Source organism: Saccopteryx bilineata, chromosome 5, assembly GCF_036850765.1.
Source record: "Saccopteryx bilineata isolate mSacBil1 chromosome 5, mSacBil1_pri_phased_curated, whole genome shotgun sequence".
In the NCBI taxonomy this organism is placed as follows: domain Eukaryota; kingdom Metazoa; phylum Chordata; class Mammalia; order Chiroptera; family Emballonuridae; genus Saccopteryx; species Saccopteryx bilineata.
Genome location: NC_089494.1, coordinates 264,119,656 through 264,141,436, shown reverse-complemented (window position 1 = coordinate 264,141,436; position 21,781 = coordinate 264,119,656). Strand labels below are relative to the sequence as shown.

General features: G+C 62.9%; 1 protein-coding gene across 4 annotated transcripts in view; it reads left to right on the top strand.

Annotated features, from left to right (window-relative positions):
- Positions 1–21,781, top strand: part of RGS12 (regulator of G protein signaling 12) — a 147,077-nt gene that overhangs the window by 121,182 nt on the left and 4,114 nt on the right. For 3 of the 4 annotated variants that reach the window (XM_066279761.1, XM_066279763.1, XM_066279765.1), the window contains 13 exons: positions 1,286–1,455; positions 1,789–1,881; positions 4,842–4,985; positions 5,877–6,056; positions 6,617–6,770; positions 8,481–8,557; positions 11,540–11,734; positions 12,085–12,158; positions 12,630–12,756; positions 14,962–15,058; positions 17,586–17,656; positions 17,946–18,099; positions 19,367–19,813. In XM_066279761.1, the coding sequence (XP_066135858.1) occupies positions 1,286–1,455; positions 1,789–1,881; positions 4,842–4,985; positions 5,877–6,056; positions 6,617–6,770; positions 8,481–8,557; positions 11,540–11,734; positions 12,085–12,158; positions 12,630–12,756; positions 14,962–15,058; positions 17,586–17,656; positions 17,946–18,099; positions 19,367–19,813 (1,983 nt within the window). Of the gene's footprint in view, positions 1–1,285; positions 1,456–1,788; positions 1,882–4,841; positions 4,986–5,876; positions 6,057–6,616; positions 6,771–8,480; positions 8,558–11,539; positions 11,735–12,084; positions 12,159–12,629; positions 12,757–14,961; positions 15,059–17,585; positions 17,657–17,945; positions 18,100–19,366; positions 19,814–21,781 lie in introns of those variants that run through there. The other variant, XM_066279764.1, reaches the window with a different exon arrangement.

The window sequence follows — 21,781 nt, the reverse complement described above, 5'->3', positions numbered from 1 at the left end:
AGTTAACTGGTGCTCGAGACTGCTCACCGCCACCAGCCCAGATGGGTCATTGCACACAGTGATGGTACCGCGGGCAGCAGGCGGACACACAGCCACGCGGGACACAGGAAACGGACACTGTTTTGTGGGGCAGCTTCGCGCCACAGAGCCGTGAGAGGCGAGCCTCAGCCCTGTGCCCACGTGGGCCTGGGGACTCCTGGTCCCGGTCTCTGCCCCTGCCTGCCTGGCCTCCGTCCCTCCCTCTCAGGCCTCGCTGGCCAGGCCTGTCTACCCAGGGATGGAGGCCAGGCTGCTCACGGGGTGGCGAGGGTGACGTGGGTTTCCTTGTGACGGGGGATCATTCCAGAGTCGTGTAAAGAGCGTAGGAGCCACGGCTCTTTTCTCAGTTTGAGTTCTCTGCTTAATATTACCCTTTTTTTCCTGAAAATAGTTAAAATTTACAATTTCAGTTGACGTTCAATGTTACATTAGTTTCAGGTGTGTGCACAGTGGTTAGACTTTTTTCGTTGATCTGAGGGGAGAGAGGCATCAATTCGTGTTTGACTTCACTGTTTCACTTAGTGGTGCACCCACTGGCTGCCTCTGCGTGCCCCGACCAGGGAGCCAGCCCACGGCCTTAGTGCACCCACTGGCTGCCTCTGCGTGCCCCGACCAGGGAGCCAGCCCACGGCCTTAGTGCACCCACTGGCTGCCTCTGCGTGCCCCGACCAGGGAGCCAGCCCACGGCCTTAGTGCACCCACTGGCTGCCTCTGCGTGCCCCGACCAGGGAGCCAGCCCACGGCCTTAGTGCACCGGGTGCTGCTCTGTCCACAGGCCACCGGCCAGGGTGGTTAGACATCTTTTACTGCCATTTTGTAGATGGCTCAGCAGCAAACCCCTGGGGCACATGTGACGTTGGCCACATTGTGACCGAGCTGCCACACTGACGTGTGTGCTGAGATACTGCACTGGGGTGCTCTGCCTGTGCGAGGGGCTCGCAGCCCATGCCCCCGGGTCCTGCTCCTGCACGCTGTTCACCACGGTGAGCAGCCTGACTTCCTGCACCGCCAAGCCTCACGGGGGTCTCCCATGGGGCTCCCTGCTGGGGTGGCCTGTTGTGCATGGTGTGGTTGCCCTTCGTCCTGCCGACTGTGTGTCCCCGTGTGGCCCCTGAGCTCAGGGCGAGTCCTGCCACGCGCTCTGTCCCCGGTACCCTGAGCGACGCCGGGCACGTCTCCGGTGCACGGTGTGGCTGCCCGTGGCGGGCGCGGACACAGCTGAGGCTGAGTTGTGCCGGCCCCACAGAGCTGAACGGCGCCGACCTGAAGGACTGCGCGAGCACGCACAGCCTGAGCAGCAATGCCAGCCTGCCCAGCGTGCAGAGCTGCCGGCGCCTGCGGGACAGGAGGGTCGCCAGCTGGGCCGTGTCCTTCGAGCGTCTTCTGCAGGACCCCCTTGGCGTCCGGTACTTCTCCGTAAGTGTGGCCGGGCCTCGGCACGCTGGCTCGCCCAGGACGGTGGCTGGGGAAGTGGGGGGGTCACCAGGTGGGCGCTTGCTTAGCGTTGGAGTTCCTCGTGAATGCGTGGGAGGCAGTGGTGTGTGGGCAGGTCCCCGTCCACGGGGTGCGGAGCCCTTATGGGGACAGCTGCCGTGCAGCGCGGCCCTGACAGCGGGCAGCGTCCAGCGCGTCCCCCGGCTGAGGAAGGAGGAGTGAAGGGACAGTCCAGGAGGACGGCCGGTCCCACAGAAACTGCTGACCTAAGCTTTCTAGACGCTATGTGGACAGTAACTGACTGTGCTTTTTTAGGATTTCCTACGGAAGGAGTTCAGTGAAGAGAACATTTTATTCTGGCAGGCCTGTGAACATTTCAATCATGTTCCCGCACATGACAAAAAAGAGGTATGCTTTCTCATGTCCCCAAAGTGGGTGGTCCCAGAGCAGGACGATCTGACTGTGGGCCAGCCTCTGGCGCAGTCCGAAAGTCGTGTGAGGGCGTCTTCCTGTGCTCCAGACACATGCTCTTCAGAGCAGGTTTCTTCATGCATGTGGTGCTCAGTTGTGCTAAACAGTCTGCCCAGACGTCCGTCGGCAGCCCCCGCCTCCACCCACAGTCGTGTCCCCACTCAGTGTGGACAGGGCCGCGCAGGTCCAGGCAGGAGTGTCCCCACTCAGTGTGGACAGGGCCCACGCAGGTCAGGAGTGTCCCCACTCAGTGTGGACAGGGCCGCACAGGTCAGGAGTGTCCCCACTCAGTGTGGACAGGGCCCGCGCAGGTCAGGAGTGTCCCCACTCAGTGTGGACAGGGCCCGCGCAGGTCAGGAGTGTCCCCACTCAGTGTGGACAGGGCCCGCGCAGGTCAGGAGTGTCCCCACTCAGTGTGGACAGGGCCGCGCAGGTCAGGAGTGTCCTCACTCAGTGTGGACAGGGCCGCGCAGGTCAGGAGTGTCCCCACTCAGTGTGGACAGGGCCGCGCAGGTCAGGAGTGTCCCCACTCAGTGTGGACAGGGCCCACGCAGGCAGGTCCAGGCAGAAGTGTCCCCACTCAGTGTGGACAGGGCCGCGCAGGTCAGGAGTGTCCTCACTCAGTGTGGACAGGGCCCACGCAGGCAGGTCCAGGCAGAAGTGTCCCCACTCAGTGTGGACAGGGCCCACGCAGGCAGGTCCAGGCAGAAGTGTCCCCACTCAGTGTGGACAGGGCCGCGCAGGTCAGGAGTGTCCCCACTCAGTGTGGACAGGGCCCACGCAGGCAGGTCCAGGCAGAAGTGTCCCCACTCAGTGTGGACAGGGCCCACGCAGGCAGGTCCAGGCAGGAGTGTCCCCACTCAGTGTGGACAGGGCCGCACAGGTCAGGAGTGTCCCCACTCAGTGTGGACAGGGCCGCGCAGGTCAGGAGTGTCCCCACTCAGTGTGGACAGGGCCACGCAGGTCAGGAGTGTCCCCACTCAGTGTGGACAGGGCCGCGCAGGTCAGGAGTGTCCTCACTCAGTGTGGACAGGGCCCGCGCAGGCAGGTCCAGGCAGGAGTGTCCCCACTCAGTGTGGACAGGGCCGCGCAGGTCAGGAGTGTCCTCACTCAGTGTGGACAGGGCCGTGCAGGTCAGGAGTGTCCTCACTCAGTGTGGACAGGGCCCACGCAGGCAGGTCCAGGTCAGGGGTGTCCCCACTCAGTGTGGACAGGGCCCACGCAGGTCAGGAGTGTCCCCACTCAGTGTGGACAGGGCCCACGCAGGCAGGTCCAGGCAGGAGTGTCCCCACTCAGTGTGGACAGGGCCGCGCAGGTCAGGAGTGTCCTCACTCAGTGTGGACAGGGCCGTGCAGGTCAGGAGTGTCCTCACTCAGTGTGGACAGGGCCCACGCAGGCAGGTCCAGGTCAGGGGTGTCCCCACTCAGTGTGGACAGGGCCCACGCAGGTCAGGAGTGTCCCCACTCAGTGTGGACAGGGCCGCGCAGGTCAGGAGTGTCCCCACTCAGTGTGGACAGGGCCGCGCAGGTCAGGAGTGTCCCCACTCAGTGTGGACAGGGCCGCGCAGGTCAGGAGTGTCCCCACTCAGTGTGGACAGGGCCCACGCAGGCAGGTCCAGGTCAGGAGTGTCCCCACTCAGTGTGGACAGGGCCGCGCAGGTCAGGAGTGTCCTCACTCAGTGTGGACAGGGCCCACGCAGGTCAGGAGTGTCCTCACTCAGTGTGGACAGGGCCGCGCAGGTCAGGAGTGTCCCCACTCAGTGTGGACAGGGCCACACAGGCAGGTCCAGGTCAGGAGTGTCCTCACTCAGTGTGGACAGGGCCCACGCAGGCAGGTCCAGGTCAGGGGTGTCCCCACTCAGTGTGGACAGGGCCCACGCAGGCAGGTCCAGGCAGAAGTGTCCCCACTCAGTGTGGACAGGGCCCACGCAGGTCAGGAGTGTCCCCACTCAGTGTGGACAGGGCCGCGCAGGTCAGGAGTGTCCCCACTCAGTGTGGACAGGGCCGCGCAGGTCAGGAGTGTCCCCACTCAGTGTGGACAGGGCCGCGCAGGTCAGGAGTGTCCTCACTCAGTGTGGACAGGGCCGCACAGGCAGGTCCAGGTCAGGAGTGTCCCCACTCAGTGTGGACAGGGCCCACGCAGGCAGGTCCAGGTCAGGAGTGTCCCCACTCAGTGTGGACAGGGCCGCACAGGCAGGTCCAGGTCAGGAGTGTCCCCACTCAGTGTGGACAGGGCCCACACAGACAGGTCCAGGCAGAAGTGTCCTCACTCAGTGTGGACAGGGCCCACGCAGGCAGGTCCAGGTCAGGAGTGTCCCCACTCAGTGTGGACAGGGCCGTGCAGGTCAGGAGTGTCCCCACTCAGTGTGGACAGGGCCCACGCAGGCAGGTCCAGGTCAGGAGTGTCCCCACTCAGTGTGGACAGGGCCGCGCAGGCAGGTCCAGGCAGGAGAGCACCTGGGACTGTGTCAGCACATGAGGGGCAGCCGCCCTGGGCGTGGCACCTGGCTGGTCCTGACCCCCGGCAGCCCGAGGCCCATCGTGGTGAGGCCACGTGTCTGCGTACGGCACCCAGGGCCTCCCAGACGCAGTGCCCACTTTACAGTCCAGCTGTGTGAGGCCTGGCACACGGGTCCCGTGGTGGCAGCGCTGCCTCTGAGTCTTTGGGACACATAATCGCCGTGGAGAAAGTTTAGAGAGGAGCTGATTCAGTGAACATTTCATGTTGGCTTTTTCTTGTATTTATTTATTCAAACAAGAAGGATCTGCTGGCCCCACAAATCTGTATCTGCAGTGCCTGGAACCATGTCAGGCATCTGGATACAGCAGTGAAACACGCAGGAGACACACACGGAGGGAGCCTGTGTTGTGTGTCTGGCTCACACACGGGCCTGTCAGCTTTCCTGCAGGGCTCGTGAGATTTTCAGCAAGTTTCTGTGCAGCAAAGCCACCACCCCGGTCAACATCGACAGCCAGGCCCAGCTGGCCGATGACATTCTCAGCGCCCCGCACCCCGACATGTTCAAGGAGCAGCAGCTCCAGGTGACGGCACACCCTGGTTTCCCGCAGGGACTCTTGGCCAGGACACGGGGTGGGGGTTCAGGTCCCCAGCAGTGAGCTCCCAGGCACCACCAGGTTGGGAGGGAGGAGCCGTTCGGCGTAGGTGGAGTGAAGGAACTCGCCGCCCGCCAGGCTCTGGTGTCACAGTGTGGCCTGTGCAGCTCGGTGGGACCACCCACAAGCGACAGTGCCGGCTCCCCGGGACGCGTGCCCCTGTGTGGGAGCACAGGCCACACTGTGTGGGAGCACAGGCCCCGGGTGCAGCTCGGTGGGACCACCCACAAGCGACAGTGCCGGCTCCCCGGGACGCGTGCCCCTGTGTGAGAGCACAGGCCACGGGTGCAGCTCGGTGGGACCACCCACAAGCGACAGTGCCGGCTCACCGGGACACGTGCCCCTGTGTGGGAGCACAGGCCCCGGGTGCAGCTCGGTGGGACCACCCACAAGCGACAGTGCCGGCTCCCCGGGACGCGTGCCCCTGTGTGAGAGCACAGGCCACGGTGCGGCCCAGACGGGTCTCATGAGTCACGTAGAAAATGGGGGAAGCCATTTCAAACACAGTCCCCACTCCCTCCGGAGCCCCCCTGGTCTGCGGCTCCTGCAGGGTCACTGCGCTGGGCTCCACGTGAGGCTGGCTTCAGGGAGGCGGTCGAGACCCGCTGATTGTGATGAACGAAAGGCCGGCCTGCTAGGGAATGTGGTCAGATGTAAAGGAACTCGGGACAGTGACTCGGGCAGGTGGGCAGGACAAAGGGCCGATGACGTCCTTTCAGAATAGGGCCCGCCGGTGATCCGCATGTCCTGTGCCCTGGGACCCTCAGGGCTGACTCTTCTGGTTCCTTTCATAACCCAGCCGTGCTGCTCTGACTGCAGATTTTCAACCTGATGAAGTTTGATAGCTACACGCGCTTCCTCAAGTCGCCGCTGTACCAGGAGTGCATCCTGGCGGAGGTGGAGGGCCGCTCCCTCCCTGACTCCCAGCCGGTGCCCAGCAGCCCCGCCTCCAAGCACAGCCTCAGCTCCGACCACTCCAACGTGTCCACGCCCAAAAAGGTGCCCGGCCTGCCCTGCTCGTCTCCTCAGAGGAAAGCGGCCTGTAGGAAGCGTGGTGTGCCGTGGGGGCTTCTCCCTTGTGGTGACAAGAGCTGCGGGGGGCATGCACCTTCTAGGGCAGGGGTCGGGAACCATTTTGGCTGAGAGAGCCATGAACACCACATTTTAAAATGTAATTCCGTGAGAGCCATACAACGACCTGTGTACACTGTGCATTATCCAGTAAAAATGTGGTGTTGTCCCGGAGGACAGCTGTGATTGGCTCCAGCCACCCACAACCATGAACATGAGCGGTAGGAAATGAATGGATTGTAATACATGAGAATGTTTTATATTTTTAACATTATTATTTTTTCATTAAAGATTGGTCTGTAAGCCAGATGCAGCCATCAAAAGAGCCACATCTGGCCGCGAGCCATAGGTTCCCGACCCTGCTCTAGGGCGAGCCATGCTGGGGGGCTGGGCAGTCGGCACTCAGAGTTCCCGCCTGCGTCCTGGTGCGTCTCAGGTTGTGTCATGGTGCCTGCACAGGGTTGACCACCGTTATCCATGTCACACAGTTGGGTGGAAAGTCGAGGTCGGGCCGGTCCCTGAATGAGGAGCTGGGGGACGAGGACAGCGAGAAGAGGCGGAGGGGCGCGTTCTTCTCTTGGTCCAGGACCAGGAGCACCGGGCGCTCCCAGAAGAAGAAGGACCACGGGGACCACACGAACGGTCTGTGGTGTGCGGGCCCCTGGGTGGGGTGGGGGGCACACAGGCTCGCGGGGCGGGGGGGCTTCGGGTCCCCTGCATGCCACCACCTCGCCTGGTGTCCCTGTCCTACCTTCTTCTGGCTCGCGCAGGAATAGCTGCTTTTGGGAGAAAACTTGAAAAATATAACCAAGTAAAAAAACCAAAACAAACAAAACCCCAAAACATCTGCCACCTGCCCACCCAGACCGCTTCCTGTTTTTCTGCTTGGACTTTTCCTGCGGGACGCGGGTGGGAACTCTGAAGTGCTGACTGCCCTCGGGGGGCACAGGCCCTCCCAGCCCCCCCCCAGCAGTGCCAGCCTTGACGTTCTTTCTAGAACGTAATGCCAGAGGTTGGCATCAAGTGTTTTCAAAATTATAGTTTTTTATTATTGTAAATCTTAAAGGTCACCCATTCTAGCTGTTTTCCCTCAGTTTCTTTGTGTCACTGAGAAGCTAGTGAGACAGAGACGGGCTTGTCCTGGAGCCGGGGGAGAGCCGGGGGGGAGCTGCCAGTGCCAGCTCAGCCGGGCGCTGCAGGGCCAGAGGGGACAGAGCGCCGGCTGGATGCTCCAGCCACCGAGACGCATGGAGACGAGAGTTTAGAAGGGCTTCCCTCTAGAGACTGTTAAGGATGGAGTGCTTTGCAGGAACTGGCCTGGCAGCTCCAGGAGCCGCTCCGCCCGGCGGGTAGATGGTGTGTTTTACCTCCTCCTCTGAGCAGCCCATGTTACAGAAGGAAGGAGGCAGGATGTGGGCCTGGGTTGGGAGCCGTGTCCCTGGGCTGTGCTGTGGGTGACTTATGCAGACAGCGGTATAGCCGGTCAGTGAGAAAGCAGCTGCAGGGTAGAAGCCGTGCAGCCCCACCGGCCAGGGTGACGGCAGCTCACGGCCTGCCCATCCGAGCAGGACCCGGAGGCTGGGCCTCATGGCTGGCGGCTCTTTAGAGAACTTGAGATCCTGATTCCAGGGCACTGCCCAGGACTTCGGTTGGTGTCCTGGCAGCCTTGTGCTTTTGGAAGGTGGGCTAGTGGTTCAGAAGGACAGTGGGACCTGGGAGTCCCTGTGCCCCCACCCCCGGCCCCCTGCAGCCCCCTCACCCCAGGACAGCAGAATGACTGGGGAGCAGGCTCCATGTTGTGAACGGGCCTTTCTAGATGAGGGTTTTCATGGTTTCAGCTTAGTCTGAGATTACAGCTAGCCCCGTCAGTGACAGTGGGTGGTGTGATTGTTGGCTCGCTTTAGGACTTTGCAGGAAAGCGTGACAGGAGTCATAGGTAACGGTGCAGTGACCAGCTGGGTGTTCGCTGCTGTCCACAGGGGAGTTTCTGGTTAGGCCCAGAAACCACCAGTTGGATAGAAATTTCGGGCTGAAGGAAGAGAAGGGAGGTCCTGCCCAGGGGCCGTGCTTACTTCCCTGATCCAGGCCGCGGGCACCCGGTGGGCGTGGCCAAGCACAGCGGGAGCCCCGTCTCTGCAGCCGTGACGGCCCCTGGCTGCGGCACATGCCTAGGACGGGCTGAGTCCTGGGGAGGGCAGCGCCTCGGAGGCCTTTCCCATCCTGCCTCTGTCCTCACAGGCGTCGGTTCATCCTAAGGGTGTCAGAGTGGGGGGTCCTGACCGTTAACTGGGGCTTCTGTATTGAGGACAAGCGGAGCTGTTTGATACTGAGTCACTGTGTTTCCCCATCAAGACCCCCTGCACGCCAACGGAGGCCTGGGCCGCAGGGAGTCACAGGGCTCCGTGTCCTCCGCCGGGAGCCTGGACCTGGTGAGTCACCGCCTGCCCTTGGTGCGAAGGCCACGTGTCCTGAGGCCCACGCGTGTCTGCTCACCGGGAGCCCACGCGTCCCGAGGCCCACGCGTGTCTGCTCACCGGGAGCCCACGCGTCCCGAGCCCCACGCGTGTCTGCTCACCGGGAGCCCACGCGTCCCGAGGCCCACGCGTGTCTGCTCACCGGGAGCCCACGCGTCCCGAGCCCCACGCGTGTCTGCTCACCGGGAGCCCACGCGTCCCGAGCCCCACGCGTATCTGCTCACCAGGAGCCCATGTGTCAAAACCTGCCGGGTGCTTCGGGGAGGGGGGTCCCGAGGTTGGGTGAGGAACTGTTTGGTAGGTGGGAGGGGCCTCCCCAGGCACTAACGATCTCTGAATTGAGTTTTTTCATCTTTTGTTCTCATTCAGTTACCATTTTTTTAAATTCCCACTGAGAACAAAGAAAAGCTTTGCAGGCAGGTTCTTTGTCCTTGTCTCACCGTTTGAACACCCGGCTGGCCCAGACATTCCCGTCTGGGGGGCTGCAGGCACTCCTCCCCACCCACCTGGCCCCCCCGGGCCGCTCCGCCCCCCACCTACCAACCCAGTTGTCTAGCTGCTGGCTCTGTCCTGGTTTCCCTGAGGTGAGGGCAGGTGGGAGGGACGGGCTAGGACCCTGCTGGTTTACTAGCTGCTGTCTGAGGCCTGTTCTGGAAAACCTTGTTGCTGCCAGTGTCCTGGCCACGGGGAATGGGAGCGGCAATGTGTGTAGAGCACTTTCTTCTTCAACTGTGAGGGCTACAGGCCTCAGTTAGCCACTGCCACACAGCCCCCGTCCCCCTACGCGCCTACTGGGCCACACAGCCCCCGCCCCCCTACACTCCCACTGTGCCCACACAGCCCCCGCCCCCCTACGCGCCCACTGTGCCCAAACAGCCCCCGCCCCCCTACACTCCCACTGTGCCCACACAGCCCCCGCCCCCCTACACGCCCACTGTGCCCACACAGCCCCCGGCCCCCTACGCGCCCACTGTGCCACACAGCCCCCGCCCCCCTACACGCCCACTGTGCCCAAACAGCCCCCGTCCCCCTACGCACCTACTGGGCCACACAGCCCCCGCCCCCCTACACTCCCACTGTGCCCACACAGCCCCCGCCCCCCTACGCGCCCACTGTGCCCACACAGCCCCCGCCCCCCTACACTCCCACTGTGCCCACACAGCCCCCGCCCCCCTACGCGCCCACTGTGCCCACACAGCCCCCGCCCCCCTACACTCCCACTGTGCCCACACAGCCCCCGCCCACCTACGCGCCCACTGTGCCCACACAGCCCCCGCCCCCCTACACTCCCACTGTGCCCACACAGCCCCCACCCCCTACGCGCCCACTGTGCCCACACAGCCCCCGCCCCCTACGCGCCCACTGTGCCCAAACAGCCCCTGCCCCCTACGCGCCCACTGTGCTACACAGCCCCCGCCCCCTACACTCCCACTGTGCCCACACAGCCCCCGCCCCCTACGCGCCCACTGTGCCCACACAGCCCCCGCCCCCTACGCACCCACTGTGCCCAAACAGCCCCTGCCCCCTATGCGCCCACTGTGCTACACAGCCCCCGCCCCCTACACTCCCACTGTGCCCACACAGCCCCCGCCCCCTACACGCCCACTGAGCCACACAGCCCCCGCCCCCTACGCGCCCACTGGGCCACACAGCCCCCGCCCCCCTACGCGCCCACTGTGCCACACAGCCCCTGTCCCCCTACATGCCCACTGGGCCACACAGCCCCCGCCCCCCTACGTGCCCACTGGGCCACACAGCCCCCACCCCCCTACGCGCCCACTGGGCCACACAGCCCCCGCCCCCCTACACTCCCACTGTGCCCAAACAGCCCCCGCCCCCCTACGCGCCCACTGTGCCCACACAGCCCCCGCCCCCCTACACTCCCACTGTGCCCAAACAGCCCCCGCCCCCCTACGCGCCCACTGTGCCCACACAGCCCCCGCCCCCCTACACTCCCACTGTGCCCACACAGCCCCCGCCCCCCTATGCGCCCACTGTGCCCACATAGCCCCTTCATGTGCCCACTGTGCCCACACAGCCCCCGCCCCCCTACGCGCCCACTGTGCCCACACAGCCCCTGCCCCCCTACGCGCCCACTGTGCCCACACAGCCCCCGCCCCCCTATGCGCCCACTGTGCCCACATAGCCCCTTCATGTGCCCACTGTGCCCACACAGCCCCCGCCCCCCTACACTCCCACTGTGCCCACACAGCCCCCGCCCCGCTATGCGCCCACTGTGCCCACATAGCCCCCGCCCCCCTACACTCCCACTGTGCCCACACAGCCCCCGCCCCCCTACACTCCCACTGTGCCCACACAGCCCTGCCCCCACCCTGTAGCTTCCCAGGACCTCCCGTTTCCCCTCCTGCCTCCTCCCTCAGGCTGACTAGCTACCCACGAGGTCAGTCCGTGCCTCTTGGAGAGACCTGGGCCTGGGGGCTTGGGCAGGGTTGGCTGGAAGAGGAGAAGCAGCAGAGGCCCAGACTGGGAGGCTTTGGGCCCCCACATGTGATTCAGACCGCCGCATGGGTCCCAGTCCCACAGGCGGAGGTGGGCGAGGGCAGCTCAGGTCACAGAGTGGCTTCTGTGGGCTCCAGAGCGTGACCCGTCTGCTTCTGGGCCAGGCCCAGAAAAGAGCACGAAGAGGGCCCGTCCTGTTAGGAGAGCTCCTTCCCAAGGGTGCTCAGGAGCACGTGGGTTCTGAGACCTGGGACGAGTGTGAGTAGTGTCTGGTCAAGAAGAAGATTGTGGCTGTTCCTGTGTCACGTGGAAGCCTGGCCCTTCGTCGGCTCTGAGCCCAGCAGCCCCTGTCGTGTCCCAGCAGGTCCACATCTCTGGACGTGGGCCTCCCTAAGCAGGTGTGAGCTAGCCACGGGCTCTCGGGCGTCCTGGGTGCTCCCTGTAAGCTGAGCCCAGTGCCTGTCTTTTGCTCTCCAGGCAGAGGCCTGCAGGACCTTGGTGCCCGAGAGGGACAAGGCCGCCAAGCACTGCTGCATCCAGCTCCCCGACGGGACATCCTGCACGGTGCTCGTCAAGGCGGGGCTGTCCATCAAGGAGGTCCTGTCCGGGCTCTGTGAGCGACATGGCGTCAACGGGGCCGCAGTGGACCTCTTCCTGGTGGGCGGGGACAAGGTACTATGCCCAGAAGACCCTCAGGACCCTTCTCGTGGGAGGACCAGCCCTCTGGGGACCTGCCTGTGGGGACCAGCGTGAGGCACTGGCCTGTGGGGGACCAGCTAATCTCCTTGTCTTGTTAACTAAGTCTGCCTGATGACTTGCCCTCTTGGCCCATGGTGTTAGGTCCTGGTGGTGGACGCTGCTCCACGCCCCATGTCTCCTCAGTCTGAGGGAGGCTGTCCTAAGGGCTGGGTCCGTGCTGGTGCGGGTCTGTGCGCAGCTGTGCGTCTGCTGCACACAGGGAGCATGCCAGGCGCCCCTGCTCCCACGCTGATCGTGCCTTTGTTCCTCCCTGTGTCCCGAAGCCTCTGGTGCTGCATCAGGACAGTAGCATCCTGGCGTCCAGGGACCTGCGCCTGGAAAAGCGTACTTTGTTTAGGTGAGAACACTGCAGTTGCCATTCCCGTGAGGTCCCCAGAGCCACACTGTGTTCTGACAGCGGTCCCGCTGGCCTCTGCTCTGGCAGGTGGTCGCTGGGAAGGGAACGCCAGCCCCCATCGTGAGCTGGGGTGGGGGTGGCAGCTGCACGCAGACCCTCGAGCCCCAGGGGTCCGAGGGCCGCTGTCCCTTCCTGCCCGTGACCCTAGCAGGACCACATCGGGGTGGGCAGGCTGGGTGGAGAGCTGGTCACCCTGGGGAGGGTCCCTCTCTGCCAGGTGTGCCCGCTCTGTTCAGCCCCACGGAACCTTGGAGAAGCCCTGCAGGCGCACCTCCCTAGTCAGAGCCCGGGCTGAGCCAGGTGCCCAGGCACTGCGGGGGCCCGTGGGTGCCCTGCTGTTCTGGAGACGGAAGGTCTGAGGGGCTCAGCGGAGGTTGGCAGTAGAGCGCGTCCTGTCTCTCCTCTCGACAGGCTGGATCTGGTTCCCATTAACCGGTCCGTGGGGCTCAAGGCCAAGCCCACCAAGCCCGTGACAGAAGTGCTGCGGCCCGTGGTGGCCAAGTACGGCCTGCACCTGAGTGAGCTGGTGGCCAGGCTGGTGAGTGATGTGAGGGTCTGCGCGTGTTCCCTGAGCCGCAGGCGGGGGCAGGGTGCCGACTCCCCCCCACGCAGAGCTCTGAGGGCCCAGCCACACCCGCCCCGCGTGGAGGGTGTTGCCTCCCTCCTCCACCTCCTCACCCTGCGGAGTGGAAACACTCGTTCATTTATCCTTGGGTCGTTCCCAGAGGGGTTGGGCTTGGCATCTGAGATTTGGTTTTGGTCGTGGAAAACCCAAATGAGAAACCAACAAAGCCCCCTGAAGTACGACTACTGTTTGCAGGTCTGAGCAGGAGCCGAGACTGGGGAGGCCCCACCTCCTGTGCCCCGCGGTTGCCAGGCCTGAGCTCATTACGTTTCCCCATTTCCCACGTTCCCTCGGCTGGTCTGACGTCCCTGGCACCCCGAGAACACTAGGGACAGAGGAAAGCAGGGCTGGCGAGAGCAGGTCCCCATCGCTGTGACCTGAGGGCATGCAGGGAGCTGTGTCGGGTCTCACTGAGTCTGGAATCACTGCGTGTCTAGCAAACTGCATTCATTTGCTTCAGAATGCAGTGACTTAGGGTGTAGCTTGCCTTGTGTTCTCGTTTCCCTTAGAAAATGAACTTTATCAGAACTATGATTTGAAATATTTTTAGCATTTTAATTTTCTCTGAAACAGGCCCTAAAACTGTTCAGGATTTCTGATGTGGACAGAACTGTGTGAAGTTTTCACGTACATCCCAGGGTAACCTGGAGCCCCTTCCCGGCTGGGCGGAGCACCACCATCCCAGAGTCCAGATGTGCTGGGCGGAGACAGGCGTGGGCTCCACACGGCCTCCCTGCTCTCCTGCTGTTGAGACCCCAAGCCATTGCTTAATCTCTCTGTGCTCAGTTTCCCTCTCTGTAAAATGGGTTTGTAGGGCTGTGTGGGACTTCCCGGCCGGCCGGTGGTAAGGCCACATCCCTGCCAGGAAGCAGTTCAGCTTCCTTGGCTCCTGGCTGTGACACGTGGCTTTTCGGTGAACATATGAGCTGACCTTCACTGAATGTGTGCGTCCACCTGAGCTGGCAATGTCATAGGCAAGGCAGGGCCCCGCTAGCCATGGTGGTCTTCGCACTGGGCCAAGCTCCAGGGCCACGGGCTCCTTCAGGGAGCTGGCGGTCACTCCCTGACGTGGCCCTTGGTCACGCTCACTGTTCTCCTGGCTGTCAGGGAATTTTAGAAGCCGAGCTTCCAGTTGAGGTTTCTTTTTAAACAGTGCTTGTGGGTCCTAAATAGCAGGTGGTCTCCCCGTGTCCCCCCTCAGCCCCACTCGCATCGCTGCCCGTGTCCTTGTCCACAAAGTGGGCATCTGCTGTCCGCGTGCACCTCCTGACAGTGTTTGCCGGGCAGCTCGTGGGTGTTAGGGTCCCTTCATCCGGGCTGTGAGCAGTGTCAGCACTTTTGTGCCAACTTGGCTTTATATTTAAAAACATTGAACTTGGCCCTGGCCAGTTGGCTCAGTGGTAGAGCGTCGGCCTGGCGTACAGAAGTCCCGGGTTCGATTCCCGGCCAGGGCACACAGGAGAAGCGCCCATCTGCTTCTCCACCCCTCCCCCTCTCCTTCCTCTCTGTCTCTCTCTTCCCCTCCCACAGCCAAGGCTCCATTGGAGCAAAGTTGGCCCTGGCACTGAGGATGGCTCCATGGCCTCTGCCTCAGGCACTAGAATGGCTCTGGATGCAACAGAGCAACGCCCCAGATGGGCAGAACATCGCCCCCTGGTGGGCGTGCCAGGTGGATCCCGGTCGGGCGCATGCGGGAGTCTGTCTGAATGCCTCCCCGTTTCCAACCTCAGAAAAATAAAATAAAATAAAATAAAAACACTGAAATTATGGACTAAGATTTCTGCAGCACCCACTGTGTGTTCTTTCACCCCTGGGTCCTTGGTTTGGTGAAGTGAGGCCACCAGCAGTCACTTGGGTGGAAGCAGCCCCGACACATGGAGCCTCAGGGCCCTCGTGTTCCGGGTGCCACCGGGGCTTGAGCCTTGTTATTCCACCTCGGGAGTCTGTGCCCAGCCCCAGGCCCTTCAGGCTAGGGTAGCCCTGCTGAGGTGACCAGACCAGGTCACTTGGCATGTGACTCCGTCTGGACTGGTCTTGTTAGCAGCAGCTGGCTCACTGGCCACTGTCCTGAAAGGTCCGGTGTGGGTGAGTTACTCAGTGCACCGTCTTGGTCTCTAGAGCGGAGAGAAAGAACCCCTGGACCTGGGGGCCCCCATATCGAGTCTGGACGGACAACGGGTCATCTTGGAAGAAAAGGACCCCTCCAGAGGGAAAGGTGAGTGAGGCCCTGACACCCCCTCGCTGCCTCCCGGAAGCCCAACCCTGCTGCTCACCCTGAGGGCCTCCTGTTATGGCCGCCACTCCTGCCGGTAGAGCTGGGCAGAGCACAGCCACACTGGGCTTCCGAGGGCTGACTGTGGGCAGGAGGCCCCAGGAGCAGGACACAGGGCCTCGGGGGGAGCCATGCACCTCCTGAGAACAGACGTCCCTGAGCCTGTCTCGGGACAGGCCCTGCGGTCCCCTCACCCCCAGGGTTGCTCTGAGCTTCGGCATGCCTGGGCGTGGATGGCTTTAACGAGAGAGCTCTATTCCTGGGACGCGTCAAGACCCTGTGAACAAGGGACACGGTCCCGGGGCCTCACGGACTGGGAGGTGTCGCACCCCATTCTCTGTGCGGGAGTCCTGTAGTCTGTAGAGTTCTTCCCGGGGGGACGCTGCTACCTCAGCGACATCCTGCCACATCCGGGGCACTGGGGTCCTGCAGCTAGGCCCCTGCCTCCCCGCCAGCCCCCTTCCAGGCAGGGGCAGTGGGGAGTATCCCCTGGAGAGAGCTGTGGCACTGCCTGCTGATTACCTGGGTGGGGAGATGGCTTCCAAGGAGCTGCCCGAGGCCCGGCAGCGACTGGACCAGATGGTTTCTGAGAGCTGCTCAGTTCTGAGATGTCTGTCCCGTCTGGTGCGTGGCAGTGGGGGCCCTGGTGGTGGCTCCTCTGCCATAGGACCCCGTGTTAAAGCAGAGGACCTCCTGGGCCAGCGTGGTCCAGCACGCTGCGCTCTCCTCCCGGGCTCTCCTGGGTGGATGGACGGCGCGCCTCTGCCCAGGGCTGCCGGGTGGACCTCAGGCTGCGTGTGCACAGGCTCCTCTGAGCGCCTCGGCCCAGGGCTGCCGGGTGGACCTCAGGCTGCGTGTGCACAGGCTCCTCTGAGGGCCTCTGCCCAGGGCTGCCAGGTGGACCTCAGGCTGCGTGTGCACAGGTGCCTCTGAGGGCCTCGGCCCAGGGCCTGAGGGTGGACCTCAGGCTGCGTGTGCACAGGCTCCTCTGAGCACCTCGGCCCAGGGCTGCCAGGTGGACCTCAGGCTGCGTGTGCACAGGCTCCTCTGAGGGCCTCGGCCCAGGGCTGCCAGGTGGACCTCAGGCTGCGTGTGCACAGGCTCCTCTGAGCACCTCGGCCCAGGGCCTGAGGGTGGACCTCAGGCTGCGTGTGCACAGGCTCCTCTGAGGGCCTCGGCCCAGGGCTGCGGGGTGGACCTCAGGCTGCGTGTGCACAGGCTCCTCTGAGCACCTCGGCCCAGGGCCTGAGGGTGGACCTCAGGCTGCGTGTGCACAGGCTCCTCTGAGGGCCTCGGCCCAGGGCTGCCGGGTGGACCTCAGGCTGCGTGTGCACAGGCTCCTCTGAGGGCCTCGGCCCAGGGCTGCCGGGTGGACCTCAGGCTGCGTGTGCACAGGCTCCTCTGAGGGCCTCGGCCCAGGGCTGCCGGGTGGACCTCAGGCTGCGTGTGCACAGGTGCCTCTGAGCGCCTCGGCCCAGGGCTGCGGGGTGGACCTCAGGCTGCGTGTGCACAGGCTCCTCTGAGCGCCTCGGCCCAGGGCTGAGGGTGGACCTCAGGCTGCGTGTGCACAGGCGCCTCTGAGGACCTCGGCCCAGGGCTGCGGGGTGGACCTCAGGCTGCGTGTGCACAGGTGCCTCTGAGCACCTCGGCCCAGGGCTGCGGGGTGGACCTCAGGCTGCGTGTGCACAGGCTCCTCTGAGCGCCTCGGCCCAGGGCTGAGGGTGGACCTCAGGCTGCGTGTGCACAGGCTCCTCTGAGCGCCTCGGCCCAGGGCTGCCGGGTGGACCTCAGGCTGCGTGTGCACAGGTGCCTCTGAGCAGCTGCAAGGAGGGGCAAGTGGGGGTCTGAGCAGCTGCTGGGAGGCTGTGCGGCCGGCCCTCCAGCCTCGTTGGGCCAAAGAAGTGGGCTCAGGGTCATGTGAGCTGTTGGAAGCCAGACGTCAGCCCTGACTTGGGGCAATAGTTGTGTTTGAAGATACATGACTCTCTTCTTTCGGAGGGTATTCATGCCAATAGTCCACAAAACAAGCTTTTCTTTTCTTTTTTAAAAAAAATTTTCATTGATTTGGGAGAGAGAGGAAGAGACGCATCATCTCGTCACTTAGTTACATTTAGTTGTGTGCTCATTGATTGCCTCCCCTACGTGCCTGGCAGGGGATCAAACCTGCGATCTCAGCACGCTAGGATGGTGTTCTATCCATTGAGCCACCTGGCCAGGGCTGAAATAAGCTTTTCGGTTGCCTTAGAAATGTCCTAATAAATGTGGTCAAGCCGCCACATGCCCCCAAAACCCTGCACACACAGCACATCCTGCCCTGGCAAAGGTGGAGCCAGCTGGTCCCGTCTTTGGTCCTGCCTGTGTGTACAGATTAGATACAGACATGTCACACCTTTGTCTTCATAGGACCAGGAGTGTGTGTAACTGTTCACTGTGATTGTAACGCTTACCTCCCTCTGTTCATGCCCTGCAGACAAGCAGAAAGGGGCGCCGGTCAAACAGAACGTGGCTGCAAACTCCAGCTCCAGGCATTTCTCGGCTACGGTAATTCCCCCGCCCGACCCGTGTGGTGCCCTGCGCCCCAGGGCAGCGGCCACATGCTCCCCATGAGCCCCTGTGGCGCCCTCTGGTGTCCCCTCCTGGGACCTGGGACTCGCCAGCTCGCTGCCCCCCTGGTGGGCACTGTCCCTTGCGTGCTGCTTGAATCTCTGTCACGGTGACTGCTTCCTGCACGTCAGTGCGGTCTGGCTCAGACCTTCCTGTCTGTAACTGATGAACTGTGTGCTGTCATGTCTGAAATGTGAGTAGAACTGTGACTTTCCTTCTAATGCAGGGAGAGGAGAGAACACTAGGCAAGTCTAATTCTATTAAAATAAAAGGAGAAAATGGAAAAAATGCTAGGGATTCCCGGCTTTCAAAGAGAGAAGAATCTATTGGAAAGATTGGGAAAAAAAAAAATCAGAAAATTAATTTGGACGAAGCTGAGGGTATGTGTACTTTTTGAACTTGCACGTTTTTTAGTGAATACAATGTTAGTTATTACGATTATTAGAACTTCCTCTGAGTGACTGACGGCAGGGTGGCTGTGATCCCTGTCACATGAGTGTGCTCCCCCGTGTCTTTGGGGGTTTCGGTGCAATTTTACCAGAACCCCAGTTTTCAGACTGAGCCGGACTCACATGAGTCAGGGAGTCCCCGTGGGGGCCAGGGGCCAGCACAGTGGTCCTGGGCTTGCTGACCTGCATGGGTGGGCCTGCAGGAGGCCTGCTGGGCTGCACCCGCCTGGGCCTGTGGGCGGGGCTGAGGGGGGGCTGTCTCTTCCACAAACTTCGGATGAAGAGAAGCATGAACAGCAGAGTCAGAGCAGCAGCAGCTGCTGTTTCCTGGGTTTCAGTTCAGGGGGTTCTTCCTCGTCAGCTGTCAGCTCCCGGGGCAGGCCGCCCTTCAGACCCTGCCCCTGCCTCCGTCCCCGCCCGGCTACGGGCAGAGGGGAAAGACACGCCCGCTCTGGAGCTGACGCATTTCTGAGAAGCATTCAGATTTGAGATTTTAAAGTCCTTGTCTTTGTTCAAAAATGGAGAGTGCAGTTGAAATGCTAGAGAGAGCTCAGTTTAGTGCCTTCTCTTGAACAGTGGCCTTGAGTTACAGCTGGAAAGCCCCTCAGGTAAGAAAAGGGGCTCTGGTGCAGAAGTTGCAGGTGTGCAGCAGGCTGCGGAGGGTGCCAGGGAGGTGCGGGCCCAGAGGGAGGTGGCCCTGGCAGGAGAGGCGCGGCCCTCTGCCAGGTCAGGCCCAGGTGTGGGGTTCCCCACCACGGGCTTCCTTCACACAGAACCCTCTGGGTCCCCGTCCTGGTCACGGCGGGCTCACCTGGCCCCTTGCTGGGTCATGCTGTAGCACCTGTGGGTCACTCCCTTCATCCTTGGGCGGGACCCAGGACTGGGTGTGAGGACCCCCCAAGCCATCATTCTTGGCCAGAGCGTGGGCAGCATGCTCCTGAAGTCTGTTGGCTCAGCTGTGCTGGGCCGGGCCATCGGCGTGACTAGCTCCAGGCTGGACTTCACCCCGGTCTCTGGAATGGTCTATGGGCCTTCTCACAGTTATGTGCGTGGAGGTCACCGTGGAGGCGAGGGTGGCCCCGGCTGCAGCCTGCACTTTGAGGGCAGCGACACAAGACAAGAATTTCCAGATGTGCACTTTTGCTGCGGGTGCCCAGGTGTGAAACTAAAGCTGTCGATGTGGGCTTTCTTCCAACAGCGTTTTTTGAGCTTATTTCCAAAGCTCAGAGCAACAGAGCAGACGACCAGCGTGGGCTGCTGAGGAAGGAAGACCTGGTGCTGCCTGAGTTTCTGCGTTTACCCCCGGGCACCGCGGAGCCCGGCCTCCCCGGCAAGATCACCGCACCCCGCCACGGCCAGGAGAAGGCGCCTGGGCCCCAGGAGCCGTGGGGGCCCCCCCGAGACCACCCTGACAGCCCCGCCACGAGCCCCAGCTCGGCTGACAGTCCCTCCTCCTGTGCCCCCACCAGCCCCGTGATGCCCGCGCCCCACACGCAGGACGTGGAGGCCGGGGGCGTCCAGACCGTGGAGGGCGAGCACGTGGCCGACCTGACGCTCACGGGGGAGGGGGACATCAGCAGCCCCAATAGCACTCTGCTGCCGCCGCCGTCCACCCCGCAGGACTCGGCCGGACCTCCCAGACCAGGTACCTCTCGGCTTGGTTCCCCTGCTCACCTCTGACTGTTTGCCTCTCCACTCCACCCGGGGACGTCCACGTGGTCCCCATGAAAAAGACACAGTGTGGTAGGTCGACCCTCTGCCCCACCATCGCCTAGGGAGGCCTCTCGATAGCTCCATCCCTCTCAGTTACCATGGTTACTGTGGGCTGCCCCTGCCCCTGTTACCAGGACGGTGTTGGGCGGCAGCTGAGGTTGGTTGGCGTGTGGTCAGAACGGGTCACGGAGGGGCTCTGAGCAGGTGTGCCCGTGTCGTGCACACCACAGCGACCCTCTCCTCACCAGCCTCTCCCTGGTCCTGGGTCCAGAGACGCCACAAGGCCCTGTGGGTGTCTGAAAAATGTGTGTGTTACTTTTAAAACACGCAGAGCTAACATTTTTAGTATTTTCAGTCTCAAGACTGAAACAAAACAGAACATTCATCTTGAGAAGTAAGTAAAGCCAGGTGGTTTAGGAAGACCGTGCTCCGACTCGGAGCCCGGTCACAGGGACGCCCGCACGGTGTGCCTGGTGTGGCCCGGTGCCGGGGTCCGAGGGAGCTCCATGGGCCGTCCCTGCCCCGGCAGCCACAGGCATTTCTCTGAGCTTCCCGAAGCCCGAGTCTCCTTCACCGGGCTCCGTGAGGGTGGCTGCGCAGGTCTGTTCCCGGGAGCCAGCCTGTTGGAAGTGGAAGCGAGGCTCCCGGCCTCCTGCCAGAGGGGCTCCCGGGCGCTGTGCTCCCTGCCCCACCCAGTGCCACAACTGTGTGCCTGCACCCCGTCCCCGCCCGTGGTGTGGACAAGGAGCCCCTCAGTGTCCGCTTTGCTAGAGCCCCCGGTGGCCACCCCCCCCTGCACACTCAGAAGTGTGGACACTTCAGCCATGATCTGCTGGCGGGCTGCAGACACCCCCTGTGCTCGGGCGTCCGGTCCCCGGATGGCCTAGGTCCCGCCCCAGGCCCTGCAGCTGTCACTGCGCTCCGTACCCGCACACCTGGCGTGTGGAGGCGCGTGCTGGGTGGGCGTGCCCACACCTTCCCGCCAAGACGGCTCGCGGGCACAGGGCAGCCTGGCGTGGGTGTGCATGCTGACGGGCGCGCACTGCGGCTGCCTCTGCTCTTCTGTGGACACCCGTGCGCCGTGTCCCCGTGTCTGAGTCTGTGTTCTTCCAAGAGGAATAAAAACTCTAGAGCTCATCATTGGACTGGTTTAAAACTTTATTTTTTTTACTTGAATGTATATTTTCTTAGCAAATTCTAGTTCTGTTTTACTGCAGGAAAAATATTACACATTTAGGGACTCCAGTGGGTTCACCTAACACAGTGGCTTTCAAATAGCCGTTCACTCAGCGGTGTTTCTACCTACCTTACCTGTGCCCACAGCTCAGCTGTGCTGGGAGGTGGCGTGGCGAGCACACGGGCACCCTGGGCTGTGCCGGGTCGGTGTGGGGTGGGGCGTAGGGCCTCCTCTCCCTCTGGGAGCACCGGTGCTGTCGATGGGGATGGGCAGGCCCCGCCCGTCTGCTGCCACCTGGTGGGTGAGGTGGCCGGGCCGCACCCTCCTGCCTGTCCCTGTCCTGGTGATGCAGCCGCGTGGCGCTGGCAGCCCTGCGGTGGCTGCTGTCTCAGCTCCCTCTTGCCTCTGGCTCCACACCCCACGCGGAGGCGTGCTGGGCCCCTCGGTGTACCTGCTCCGGGGCGGTGTGCCCAGCCAGGTGCCCTCTGTTCCCTGGCTCATCCTGCAGGGACACGGCGCCCTCCACCACCTAGCTCCCCTGATGGGTGGACAGTGGAGGGTGGGGCACCAGCTCGGTAGGAGTGCCTGACCACCTCCACGGCCACAGCCAGCCCCCAGCCCCAGGGAGGGGACGGGGACCTGTAGCTCTCGGCTGTCCTGAGCAGGAGAGCGGTGAGGAGGGGCTTGGCCACGAGGAGCCACCCAGTGTCTGCCTGGAGCTAA